The sequence below is a fragment of the Protopterus annectens genome, chromosome 2.part0 (genome assembly GCF_019279795.1).
Source record: "Protopterus annectens isolate FY-2018-M chromosome 2.part0, PAN1.0, whole genome shotgun sequence".
Lineage (NCBI taxonomy): Eukaryota > Metazoa > Chordata > Ceratodontiformes > Protopteridae > Protopterus > Protopterus annectens.
Window position 1 is genome coordinate 1,337,240,495 of NC_056728.1, and position 13,835 is coordinate 1,337,254,329.

General features: G+C 39.0%; 1 protein-coding gene across 3 annotated transcripts in view; it reads right to left on the reverse strand.

Moving 5' to 3' along the window:
• The window catches only part of LOC122793475 (myosin VIIA and Rab interacting protein), a 2,819,605-nt gene that overhangs the window by 2,518,740 nt on the left and 287,030 nt on the right, over positions 1-13,835 (reverse strand). For all 3 annotated transcript variants that reach the window (XM_044061523.1, XM_044061522.1, XM_044061521.1), the window contains exon 2: positions 7,719-7,880. In XM_044061523.1, the coding sequence (XP_043917458.1) occupies positions 7,719-7,828 (110 nt within the window). In that variant the 5' untranslated portion in view covers positions 7,829-7,880. The remainder of the gene's footprint in view (positions 1-7,718; positions 7,881-13,835) is intronic.

Below are 13,835 nucleotides of genomic sequence, written 5' to 3' on the forward strand. Positions count from 1 at the left end.
CTGCGGGTATTCTATTCCTGTGGCATATCTCTTCAATTTCATTCTGTGCAATACGTTGCTCTGTCATATGGGAACTCACTGACCTATAACTCCTCAACACTGCATCAGAGTTTCCACAGTTTCCTGTTCCTTCCCTTGCTGTCCAGCTTCAAGTGAACATTTATACTGGTTTCTTCTGGAAGGCGCCAAAATATCTTCGTATGGCACCTGGCCAATTGCTTCCCGTTCCACTGGTTTTCCCTTAAATTGGATGTCCATTGCTCTATCCTGTTATGGTGCTTTCTGAATTAGATTTTCCATACTGAATCCTTTACTTTGCAGGTACTCCATAACCTCAGTTTCTATCGGTTTAACTTCTCCATTACTAATCTCCTTTTCCTCTTTGTTTTTTTATTTTTTCCTGTTGTAAAGTTTTCCATATTTGGATTCCTTTGCCTGTATTTCTCTTCAAATATCATTGGTGCATCTCTCTTTGTATTGATTAGTTTTGCATTCTCCTTTGTATAAATATCACACCATATTAAATCTATTTTTCTTTCTCATGTCCATATTTCTTCTTCAGACGTCTCCTGTTCTTCCTGTTTCTCCTTATTTGGGGACTCGTTCCATTATGCTGTGATGTAACCTGTGTTGGACTTTCTACACCAAATCCTTCACTTTGCAGGCACTCTATAACTTCAACTTCTACTTTTTTAACTTCTACTTTTCTTTTCTACATTCCTTCTTTGTGATATTATTTTTTTTACTGTAACATTTTCCATATCTGGATGCCTTTGCTTGTATTTCTTCTCGAATATCTTTGGGGGTGCCTTCTTTATATAAATGATATGGATTAATTTGGCTTTCACCTTTGCATAAATACTGCACCATATCAAATCACGCTTTCTTTCTCATGTCCTTTTTTCCTTTTTATACTTTTCAAAAATCTCTAGGTTTTGTTGTTTATATTTTTGAACTTCCTTAGATGCTTCTTTTTCCAAACAGATCAAAGTTTCTTGGTCTATATACTGTTTTTCATAAATCTGTTGTATTAATAAACATGGCTTTTCATTTGAGGCCTCTGACAGTTTTTATTGTGGAAGCATTTTTCTTTCCTCTAATTTCAATCTTAATCTTTTTGTATATCTTGTGTCTGGAAATTCTGAGCTTTTTTGCATAATAGTAAAAATACATAATTTATTTCTTATCCTCAATAGTCCACTCTATATTCTTTGGCCTATCAGTTTTTGTGATTTTTGTGGGCTGCTACTTCCTTCTACAACAAGGGGGCCATCCTCCCCCTGAGCCTGGCCTGGTCTTACTGTAGGAATGTTTCCGTGTTTTAAGGATTCTACACTGTCATTTTTTCCACTCCTGGCACCAGTGTGCCTACCGGGCTTGGGCACATTTTTATCCTGGGTCTTGTGCACCCAACTATCTTTTTTTAATTTTTGACCAACTTCTGTCCATGATATAAACTACATAAATACAGTCTTTATATCAGTGTCATCTTGCTGAGATTTTGTGAAAAACAGGATCCACCTCATGAAGGTACTCACCAAGACTTGAGGTTGAATTCAATTTCAGCAAAACTACTCTCCTTTGCTTGCTGACTTATCATTTCTCCATTCAGACCCCTAGCTGGGTCCCAGCTGGGTGGGTTTCTCAATTATGTCTGGGGGGGTTTCAAAGGCTTGACTAGGTCAAGATAGTCTGTATATATTGTTTTACCTTCATCCGGGGCTTTGGTGACATTCTCAAAGAAGTCCACCAGGTTTAATAAGCATGATCTACCCTTAACAAAGCCATATTAGGTTGGGTCAAGAGTTTGAAGATCATCTATGTCTTTGCTGATAAGGTCCATGATGATCTCTTCATGGGCTTGTAGACAAGGCTGGTTATGCTTATGGGTCTATAGTTCCCAGGGTTAATTGATGGCTCCCCTTTGTGTAAGGGGATTGCTGTTGCTGTTTTCCACTCTGCTTGGACAGAACCAGTACTTACACTGTGGTTAAAGAGAGTGCCAAGTGGTTCAGCTAGGTCCTGTTTTAGACCATTTAGTAGGCAGCCTGGGATGTTATTCAATCCCATAGAGGCTGTATTTTTGGCCAAGGAGAGTGCTGTTATGACCTGCTCTTTGGGGATACTAGGTAGAGGACTGATGACAGGTATGCTTTGGGGTATGTCTGGTAGGGATGGGGGGGGGTGAAGTTTGCACCAAATCTGTCTGCTAGCAGGTTGGCAATGTCCTCAGGGTCAGCATGAGTGGTACTATCCACTACTAGTTCAGCACAAAGCTGAGTCTTCCCTTTTAGATTTCTGATGTAGCTAAAGAATGCCTTATGATTATCCTTAGCTAGGGATCCTAGTGTAGCTTTGTAATTGGCTTTAGAGGACTTTACAAGATATCTAATTTGCTTGTTAAAGCTGTGGAGGGTGTCCTTCCTCTACTTAGTCAGTTCCCTCTTGTTCTTAGACATTAGGTTCTTCCTCTTGTTGTTTAACCTATTTATGCTTGATGTCCTCCAGGGTGGCTTGTTTTTTTTTTGTGAGGAACTTGTTTTAATCTATTCAGGTACAGCTGAGTTTATAAATTTGGATAGGTGTTTATACAGGGCATTTGTGTACGTCTCTATATAGGTGTCATTGTTGACAGTGGTAGCAGGGTGTTTTAAACTATTTATGCCATTGCTTAGGAGGCTATAGTTTGCTTTGGAGAAAACTTTCATCCTTTTTTCTCTAGGGGGGGGGGGGGTACTTTGAACAAGACTGATTTATGATCAGACCTTACCAGGGAGGACAACACACACAGAGTAGTGCAGTGAGTACTAAGTCTATGACATTTAAGCCCCTTGTGGGGGTGCAGATTATCTGTTCCAGATCATTTGTATTAACAAACTCCAGGAACCTTAGAGCAAGTGTGTCTGTGCTCATATATTACTCCCTATCGATGGAAGGATAGTTGAAATCACCCATGACCCAGGTCTCTGGCTGTATAATGAGTGAGTCAAGTAGGCCCAGGTAAGCAGAGTGGTTCTCATGGTTCATGGTTGGGGACCTATAGCTAACAATGATATGGCAGGGAGGTTTACCTACAATTAGTTGGACTTACAGCAGCTCTAGGGAGTCATACTGTATGGTCAGTCTTGAGATGTATTTGTCTTTAATGAAGATGGATACACCTCTGCCTTTGGTTCTTTCATGCTCATTTTGAGGTCTGAATGTGTGGAAGGCATTGTAGCCTTGCATGGCTGGGGTGCTTGTTGTGTTCTTGAACCATGCCGCTGTGACTGCACAGACATCGGTATCTACCACGGTAAGGAGTGCTTCCAGTGAGTGCAGTTTCCTACTTAGACTCTTAGCACTAAGCAGCATAACCTTGAGTTTGTCTCTAGTGGATTTTTTTACTTTGGGAATTTTGTTGTTATGACATTGCCTAAAAAAAGGCACTATGGGGAGGCAAGTAACTTTGCCACTAACCAAAAGCCAAGAGCTGACAGGTGAAGACCATCTCTGGCAAAGCAGCGTGGTCTGTTGACCATATCTTCTCAGGCTGATAGATAAATACCAGATCCCCCTGGACTGACACCAGAAGCTAAGCCAGTTGTTGAAGTCAATCATTTTTTGTTTATACTGAAGCAGCATCTTGGGTGAAGGTAGGATGTTGCTTAAGGCTAGGGACATACCTGCCTGGGACACATAATCTGAGAGCTCAGTCATGTCTCTTTTTATATAGTCCACTGAGTTGCGTCAATGCTTCACAATGAACAACTGAGTTGCTTGTAGGCCAGCATTGCAATCTCTGAGCAGCTCTGGTAAACTGAGCTCAAATCCGTACAAGCAAGACAACCCTGAATCTTGCCTATGGTATAAAATGCAGGAGTACTAGAAATTCAAAGTGCAGAAAATCGCAACAGCAAAAAAAAAATTAAAAAGAAGTTTAAATAAAGCAGCAATTCAATAGAATACTCCCACAACAGTCTAGACCACAAGCCTTCCCAATGTAAAATAACTGGTTTGGAGCCAAAGTGTATAAACCAGAATTGAGACCCTTTCAGAATAACACACAATAAGCCTTGTAGTGAACAGCAACCTTGACAGTTCTTCTAGATCTTACAATATCTCATATATTTTTGACCAAAATGCTCATTAGCATGTAATTAAAGATCCTACTAAACAGTGAACATTTTAACAGGACAGGCATTGAGTCCTGTACACTGGAATCATCACGTGGGCATTGTTTCTTTATCCCCCCCTTTTGCCTTAGTGTTCCATGAATTACCATATATCACTTCAAATAAGTGTTTTCCATACACTGTCCTAAGATCTGTGCTTATTAAATCAAACACATATTCAATATAACTCCACTGACAAAGTCAAATATTGGAAAATGTTGTCTTTTTGTAATTTTTTCAACTTCCCCTCTTCTCTATATGCTTAGCAAATTTCTCAAGTGGACATATATTTCCTACTAATACTACATCTTCAAGCAGAACCCTAAAATACTCCAGAAAGACAACACTTCTTTTCCTTTACATGCATTTTACTGGATTAATCATTTTTATTCTCCTTACTCCTACCTTTACATCAATCAATAGCATGTTTACCAGGGATAAAGTCAATACGAACCTTCATTACTGTAAATTAAACATCCACAGGGTCTTCATCCTTGCCGTTTTATTCTAAGCTGGTGCTCTCCTTTGCATCACAATTTTTGTAAACTGATTTGGTCAATATCTTCTACCCATGTTCCCTGCGAATTGACAATGTCAGAATTTTGAAAGAACTCCAAAAGTCAGTACTTCCAAACTTAACTCTTTAAACCATTTGCAGTCCGGGACAGAATTCACACTTCATTACAATGATAATTCCACTAGTGGTTCAGATTTAAACAGATCACTTTTTTAGTCACTATCTTCACTCATACAAATCCCTCCTTCCTTCCTTCCTCCAAATTTGTCCAAGAAAACTGTCGGTTGGCTATAGGAATACTAACGTTCCTTAGACTTTCATAGAATGGAGGTGTGGGGGCTGTAAGATAACTGTAAGCATCCAATGACACATCTGCATCACAATACGTCAGAACTATTGTGGAGTACCTTGAACTTGCTAACTCTTCTCAGCTTACCTGAACTATGTTCGTACATCATATTAATTTAGAATTACTACATTTCATCGACTTTTATTTAGCATCAGTTACATATGTCTGTCAGCTGATGGGATAGAGGAATAAAGTCATGATGGCGCTCCAGGTGACCATAGTATGATTAGCCGCTTGGGAACGTCATAGTGAAGTAGGGAAGGGAGGGTGTAACTACCCTGACTGGAGGGTGCACACACAGACACATCTTCACGGTTGATCCCACGAAGATGCCAGGCATGTAGAGGTATTATTACCAACAGAGGCAGGCCATTGGTTGACTCACACAGCAACATGGAGGATATACCATGAGCCCATTGCATGCCACCATCTTGGACACTTCAAGCATTGACAGAGGAGAGGAGTTGTCGAAGAAAACATCCCTCAGCAACAGCGTGATGCTGTCCCAGGAAGCCTTGATCTCAGTGGCTCTAATCATGAGTCAGAATCAATCCAGGGGGGAGCAATGAAGTTCAGTATACCTGGTTAACAGCAAGAACAGCTGCAGAAGAAAAAAAATTCCTTGACAGCTACTGTAGTTTTTCCAAGTAATCTTTGTACATATTAGAGACATCACAGCCACATACTAAAATTAAGTTGCAATGAATAATTACTGATACAAACTCTGGTTATTGACTGCCTAATAACTATGTTAATAAAACTAATTACTACAGTACAGCAATCCTTACTAGCTGTTAGTTTAGTCATACTGTTCTTGCAGGATTCCTTTTCAATGTTATATCATTTAAAACTAGTGTCTGTAATTAAACACATTCTAAACAGAAGTCATGAAAATGGTAATCAACACACAATTTATACCAGATACAGGATTTTTGTTTAGGAGTGCTTGCATAGATAATTTTATACCCTAAGCAGACTCCAAATAATTTTTCCTCAGGTAGATAGCAAATGTTAGAGGCATGATGAGGAAGGAAGAGGTAATTGGGAACACATTTTTTGGGAATGTAATGAGCCGGCAGATGTTAAAAATTCCCTACTACTATCTATCAGAAATACTGGGTGAGCAAATTGGTGTAACTAAGGGAATGACTTTTTCAGCAGTGATACAGAATCATAATTGCCTAGACATACTAAGGCTTTGCTGAATTTAATTCTGGTGGCTGCCAGAAAAGCAGTTACTAGAAAACTGAAATCAAAGTGTAAACCAACCATACTACAAGTAGTGAATATAGTGACAGAGATAAAAGGACTGGACGTGGGATCTTTAGAAGAGGTGCAAATTATGGGTCTATGTTTGAATGCTTAAAAAAGCAAAGGATGATTTATCAAACCCATGTAAGAGAAAACTTACTCTAGAATGCTTAGAACAGCGATTTTTTTCCAAGAGAAAAAAAAAAACGCTGCTCCACAAAACAAACAAAAAAAAATATGTAAAACATTACATAACGTCGGGGGCATTGCCTCCCACACCCCCCGATGTGGGGGGCTGTGCCCACCATACACTCCCTACTTAAATATACCAACTCCGAGATGACACTACAGTCACAAAAACGGCAAAGTAACAGAAGCGACCAAGTGATTTCTTTCCCAGGGAAAGAATTTGCTTATATGTTGTTTCGCTAGTTTGCCTTTTCGAGCTTTCAAGTTCAATCAAGATGCATTCGAAAGAATGTGTCTTCGATCATTTAATACAAACCCACAAATTACTTAGGAAAAAATGGGATTTGCAGAAACAATACATGCAGAATATTGTTTTGGAGGTGGAATGAGGTTTAAGGGAAGGCTGAAATTGATTGAGCTATGTAATGTTTGACTGACAATGATTGCACAGAAGATTACATATGATATATAATGTTTGCAACTGAAAATATGTCAATATGGTTTGTTTTCATTTATATAAATATGTGATTGCCTATGTCAGAAGTGATAATTCAATAAAGATGTTTCTTGTTTAAAAACACACAACTTGCACTGTTAACAGGCAATCCTTCCAGTCTTGGCTAGTTTCAAGATCACATCAAGAGTTTATTCTGCATGGTCTTCTCTCTGCTTGAAATTTTATTCTGTTAATATTGTTACATCATTGTAGCTGTGCAGAAGCTAGCACAGCAAGCTGTATTTTATTTCTATGTGTACACACTACTGCTGTAGTGTCACTTTAGTTTTCTACTAAATACCTTTTATTAAAGGGAATTTGTGAAAAGAAATGCAAAATATACATTTCAGAATATTCATTTAAAGATGTAGGTAAAGTCCCTGAACTACAACCCTCTCTCTGTCGTCCACTTATCCAAAAAATAAGACATTATTCAAGTCACACCCAGGAAATCAAAACACAGTCATGAAAGAATTAAATACACTAGATGAGATGCATCTATATGAGCACTAACTTAGTCCGAAGCATATTACAGAAGACTTATAAATATGTGAATTTAGAACTTTTGCAAATCCATTGTTATTAAAACAATTTTCTTTTGGAAAATAGCAAATTGATATTATCTTATAATTTTTTTTAATGAATCCCTGGCAGACTCAGAAATAAACAATCCACAGTGGCAGCCATTTGAAAGCACACTTAGCCTTTTAGCATTACCCATTGAATTTCCTCACTGTGCACACCAAAAAGAGAATGACTTACGTTAGTCGATCTTCCTCTTTTTTACGAAGGGAAAAATCTCTTTGAACCACTTGAAACACATGCTCGGCTTCAGCTTCAGTCAGGCCTGAAAGGTCAAGTTTTCTTCCCATTATTCTTGTCGTGAAAGCCACCCTGATAAGATCCTTTTTAAAAGAATTCCACCTGCCATTTCAAGAAAACATCAAAGAATTTACAGCAAGAATTCATAAAGTTTGCAAAAAACATGCCCTATACTGCATCAGTGTTACCCTATCTTAGTAATCGTTCACTGAAGAAAAATTATTTTCTTACACTTATCATTTCTTACTATTATAGACAAAGAGGTCTGTGTTAGAAGGTCTACTTGCCATTATGTCAACAGTCAAACCATAGAGCTCTCATTATCGATGCTTCGTTATGTCGAGGTCCCAAGACACCAAAAAGCAGGAATACTCCATAGTGGCTGTAGGTTCTTGTGTGTGACAGCAGTACAGCAGGGAATCGGGTTTTGCCCACTGTCAGCTGTAGAGCGATCCCTTAATTATTAACAAGGGTGTGGCAGGTGCAAGGAATCTTGTCCCCCTGCAAAAATATATGTTTTCAGTGGTCTGGCATTTAATTTTGTTGTTCTGGGATGTCGATAATGCAGCCTCAGTGATTTGAACATCAGCAGTATGGTAAGTCAACATTCTAAATTCCTAGGTAACGTAATAAGTACATACTTATACATAAAAAGTAAAAAAAAAAAATCTCAAAAGCCCATTTACCTTCTTATCAAATACATACCAAATATATTCTATTTCTAACTCAACTATATGCTCACTTTTTGTTTAATAAAACTTGCTTGCTTTGCTCTAAAAATGAAGCAATCTTCTGAACCTACAACCTGCCACTTATGCTGTCTTCGGAAATGACTGATCCACATAAATTTTCTAATCTAAAAGCAAGCAGACAAGATGTCGTTCAAGCTAAAGCCTTAACTGTGCAACGTAAACAAAATCAGGGGTGGCTCGTACTATAGCACTGCGGGACTGCAGCCCTCCCACCTGCAAAATATCTCCCACTGTAGAACATATAAAAATAAAAAAATATATCCTGGACTCCGAGCATGCATGCTTAGTTCCTGACTGCTGCGTTAGGCAGACCAGAACTCCAAGCACGCATGCTCAGGCATTCCTGAGCTCCAGACTGCTCAGTTAGGCAGTCCAGATAAGGAAGGCAGGAAACTCCGCCCTTCCAACCCAGAGATCTGTGCGGTGATGACCGCACAAACTGGAAGGTCACCGGATTGCATCGCCCGCAGGCTGGACCAATAGCAGGAGGCACCAGCCTCCTCACATCTCACGGGAGACCACAGCATGCGCGGGCCAGCATAGAGGTCTGATCAGGTGGGCACAGGATCATGGAGACCACAGCATGCAGGTATGGAGGACTGATCGGGTGGGCACAGGATCGTGGAGACCACAGCATGCAGGACCGATCAGATCACATTTCGGGCACAGGATCGTGGAGACCACAGCATGCAGGACCGATCGGAGTGCATTTCTGGAAACAGGTGATCACTGCGGAGGAGTGTGTTGCAGAGTACAGGATCGCATGGCAGGCCATTCTGGAGACAGGTAGGTGGTGATCACTGCAATGGCTACGTGTGTGTGTGTGTGTGTGTGTGTGTGTGTGTGTGTGTGTAATGCCCCAGTTGCTTCATGGTGGTGGGTAGAGAATAAGGCTTGAACCCTGTACTTTGGGCTCAAGTGACAAGAGCCTGAATTCCCTACCCACCACCATTTCTAAAACATTTGCACATTTTTGCCTCATAAATGTTCTGTTCATCATAAAATCTGTGGTTTCTGTATTTTTGTTACTTAAAACAGACAGTAGTGCAGTGGTGCAGTGGTAGCAGTGTTGCCTGACAGCTATGGGTTGTCTGGTTTGATTCTTGGCTGGGGTGCCTTCTGTGTGGAGTCTGCATGTCCTCCCTGTGTTTGTGTGGGTTTGCTCTGGTGTCCTCAGGGGATATATGTCCCTATTTTTGGACTGTATTCCCCCATTAATGGCTTTGCCCAGGTTTTTAGTGCCAAGGTTGAGAGCTATGGTGATAACTGAACTCACTGAATATGTTTGGGGGCTGTATTCCCCCATTATTGGCTTTGTTCAGGTGTTTTGTGCTAAGATGTTGACAGCTATGGTGAGAACTGAATTCACTAAATGGTAGCCATTTAAGTTTCAGTCTTCCGATTTGGCATAGTGGTATGTTGTTCTGGCTGTTTTGCACAGGGACCTGGGTTCAATACTTGGCAGTAAAATGTATGGTGAAAACACAGCATTTTATTCTAGCAACTTTCCAACATTATACAAGCAATGTTTAAAATGTGTCCCTGGTTTTTGGGCTTTTGCCCCCCCCCCCCCAATAAATTTTGGCTTTGTCCAGATTTCTTGTGCTGCAAAGTTCAGAGATACAGCTGAGTGTCGAGTAGATTTTACAAGGAGCTGAGAGCTGCAGGGGAACAAAAGTTTAGTGCTGCTTATGCCAAGCCTACTTACATTGAAAATAGCACAACAGGTAGTGTACTTGCTTTTGATGCAGAAGGCTGTGGGTTCTACTCCCACAGTAGGTAGATACATTGCTGATACTGTACTCTGTTGTAAAGGGGAAGGATGCTGCAGTCCTCTTTTGCAAAGATACCTAGTAACTATGAACCTGTTATTAGTTTGCCATCCATTCCCTATTGCGATATTACTAGCATTATAATTTTTTTAATGCAACATAAGCAATTTATTCCTCAAGGGCAACGGACACTTTATTTGTAGATGAAACAATGACATATAAAGTTGTTTGCTAGCATTAACCTCTTCATTAGTTAACAGATTTCTTTAATGTGGAATTATTTAGATGACTTTTACTTCTTCAGAGATCGTGCATATTTACTGATACTGGTGGATTGTTGAAGTTTGAGTAGACTTTTTTGATGGAAATGTTCTGAATTGGGCAGTTTTGTTATTATTGGTGCATGCATTTTGCTTCATTGTTTACTGGAAAAATGTTCAAAACAATAAATTTAAAATGCCCTCTAACAACCGTACTGTATTGTACAAGGAATATAATTTAATACAGTCAGGAAGGTTTATCAAAGTGCATGTGTATGTTTCGTGTTCAAGGGGCCTATGCCCAAAATGAATCTTTATCTGCCACTGGCAAAATTTATTTTCTTTGAATGTGGGTTTCAATGCCGTTTCAATGAATGTGAGTTTCAAGGGCAGAGAAGTTTTAATGCTAAGTCTATTTTCATTGTGAGACTGCATTGCTTTGTTTAGCAGATATCCATTAGGGTTTATGCTGTAAAATATAAAATAAAACTTTCAAATGAAATCCATATCATCGCAGAAGTAAAGCAGTATGCACATTACAATGTTTATGGCAAATGGGGCGAAATAACCAAGGAATGGAACATTGGAATGGCTGCAGGGGGGACGCTCCATTTGACCATGATTTTGTGAGGGGGGAAGGGCAGCAAACTCAGACAGCCCCGGCTGAACTATACCTCTCAACTGTCCAGAATTTTGCAGAATTAATAGATTTTTGCTTCTTATTTTTGGTTTGTTCCTCATAAAATTTGTGGTTTTCTGCCAAATCATTTAGGAATGAAGTCACTAAATAATGACAGACATTGAGTTTCAGACGTCATAACCTTCAGAAAAATGCATGCTAAAGCAAGACCTGTTATTCTATCAACTGTCTTAAGTTTATACAAGAGCAATTTTTAGCACTGTTTGCATGTTCCCCTAATATATTTGGCCTTATCCAGATTTCCTGCATTAAGAGGTTGAGAGGTACGTGCAAATAAATTACTTTACAGAATTAGGAAAATCCAAACCTCTCAACTGTCCCCAATTTTGGCTCAAAATGTTGCTCTCCCCCTAATAATCCCACTGCAAAATGGCAATTTTGGAAGAAAACATGGAGGGTTTACAGTTATAAATTACTGTAATGATCAGAGTTATAGATTACTTTTATTTCAGAAATGCATGTAGATTATCTTATTTTGTCAGCTGCTCAAATTAACAGTACTAATTTTAAAAAAGTGTCCCTTCTTTGACAGGTTCCCAGCTATATTGTGTTGCGATTTTATATTTTTGCATAACATTTTGGTCTGTTTTTCATAAAATTGTGGTTTTCTGGCAAATTAGTAGCAAATCATTAAAGACTGAAGTCAGAAAATAATGGCAGACATTTGAGTTTCAGATTTTATACCTTCAAAAATTCATACTAATGCAAGACCTACTACTATTCCATTATCTTTCTAAGTTTATAAAAGCAATATTTAAACATGGTCTTTATTTTTGGGCCTGTGTCCCACTTCTATGTATGGCTTTGTCCAGATTTCTTGCTCTGAGGTTGAGAGGTATGAGTGTCAGAGCCATCACCGTTAGCCAGAGACATTTCAAACTGTGACCTACTTGTTGCACCCCACTCCCTATTGTAGTGGCTCTGGATGTGTCCAAGCAAGGCAAGGAGCAGTTATGTAGTGTAAGTGTGCAGAGTATTCCCCCATCCAAGGAAGACCACAAGTATGACCGTGGCTTTTCATCTGTCCTTGATTTTGCAGAATGTTCTGGTTTCCTGTCATATTTTTATACTGTTGATTTATGCTTATTATTATTCAGAAAATGCATGCTATTGCAGTGCCCTGTTGATCTGTATTAAAGTAGCAATGCTTTATTGACCATCAGGTAAGCTTGTCGGTGATTGTAAGATGCAAGTAAGCTTTAATAAGCATACTGTTAAAAAATTACCAACATTGAAAGCCTTTTCATTGTTGCCATGCAGAGAATATTTACATAACTAGATAATGTATAAGCCTTAGGTAATGAAATGCATATGACAGTATTTGAAATAAAGGACAGGATTACAGTATTTTCAGAAGCTCATTACATTTGTTGGAGACTTGCAGTTATCTTTGCAGGCTTTACCCATAAACTAAACAGAATGCCAATCTATCATGTGCGGTTCATAACTTGTGCAGTAATCCTTTAAGCAATTTATCTCAAGCTTGTTTCTTGTTTGCTGTTCATTTTTTACTTTGAACATGTGTTCCCCATGAAACAAGTATATAGTTGTTGTCAGGCAGCAGGTCTTTTTTGGATAAGAAACATTTTTACAAGTGGGGGTATCACAGAGTGTGCTACTTTCAGCATGTTACTTGGTAATTTTATAAAGCTGAATATAGATTATAATTAGAACTGCAGTGCAAGGAGAAGTGGTTTGAACTGAGTCTGCTTGTTTTATTTTATACTTTTGACTGGCATTCCAGTAATGTATTTAAAAAGCAATTTATTTTTTCATGCCTCACAACCTTTGTGTTTCCATCTAGATATTAAGTAAGTTGTCATGTAGCCAAATGCATTGAAATATTGTTTTCTTCTACACTTCATTTTGTCTTGATTGGACTCTTGTAATGACGGTTTGGCACCCAGGGCAGCGTATTTAATTAAAGTTCCAGTTGTTGTGGTTTTGAAAATAGCTCCACCCCTTTCTAGTTGGCCACACCCCTTCCCACTGGTCCCACCCATTCAGCTGTCTCCTGCAGCCCCCTTTTAATTTGAAGTCACCAGCTGCCACTGATCAAAATACAATAAGAATTTTGCTTGTTCCTATAGAAGGTCCTATGAGAACTAGATCTAAATCAAAGGGTAAAAATGTCATACAGAAAAACTATTCAGTAAAAACCTGGAACACTGGTATGTCCCTAATGGTTCATCTGCAGATATGGGCCTCCATTACAGGAGGTTTAAGGTATTCCACAGTGCAGACTTCAGCATGGCTGGTTTACTTAGTATTAACTGATGTTAGCTAAAATAGACCTCTGCATTGCTGACAAATTTGGTCAACTGTACAGATGTCAACAGTTGTGCTTGAACAAACAATTGGGAATATGCCCTTTCCTGGAAATTGTGCAATCTCAGAGTTGTAATAAATAGGGAGCATGGGACAGATGCAGGGGGAATTGCCCTCCCCCGGCAAATGCACTATAACCTTGGAGCATGAACAGTAAGTAGCACGTTTATGTAAATGTGTTTACCATACTAATATCGTCTTAGTAGCCATTCCATGGTGATTAGTACATACATATTTATAACTAG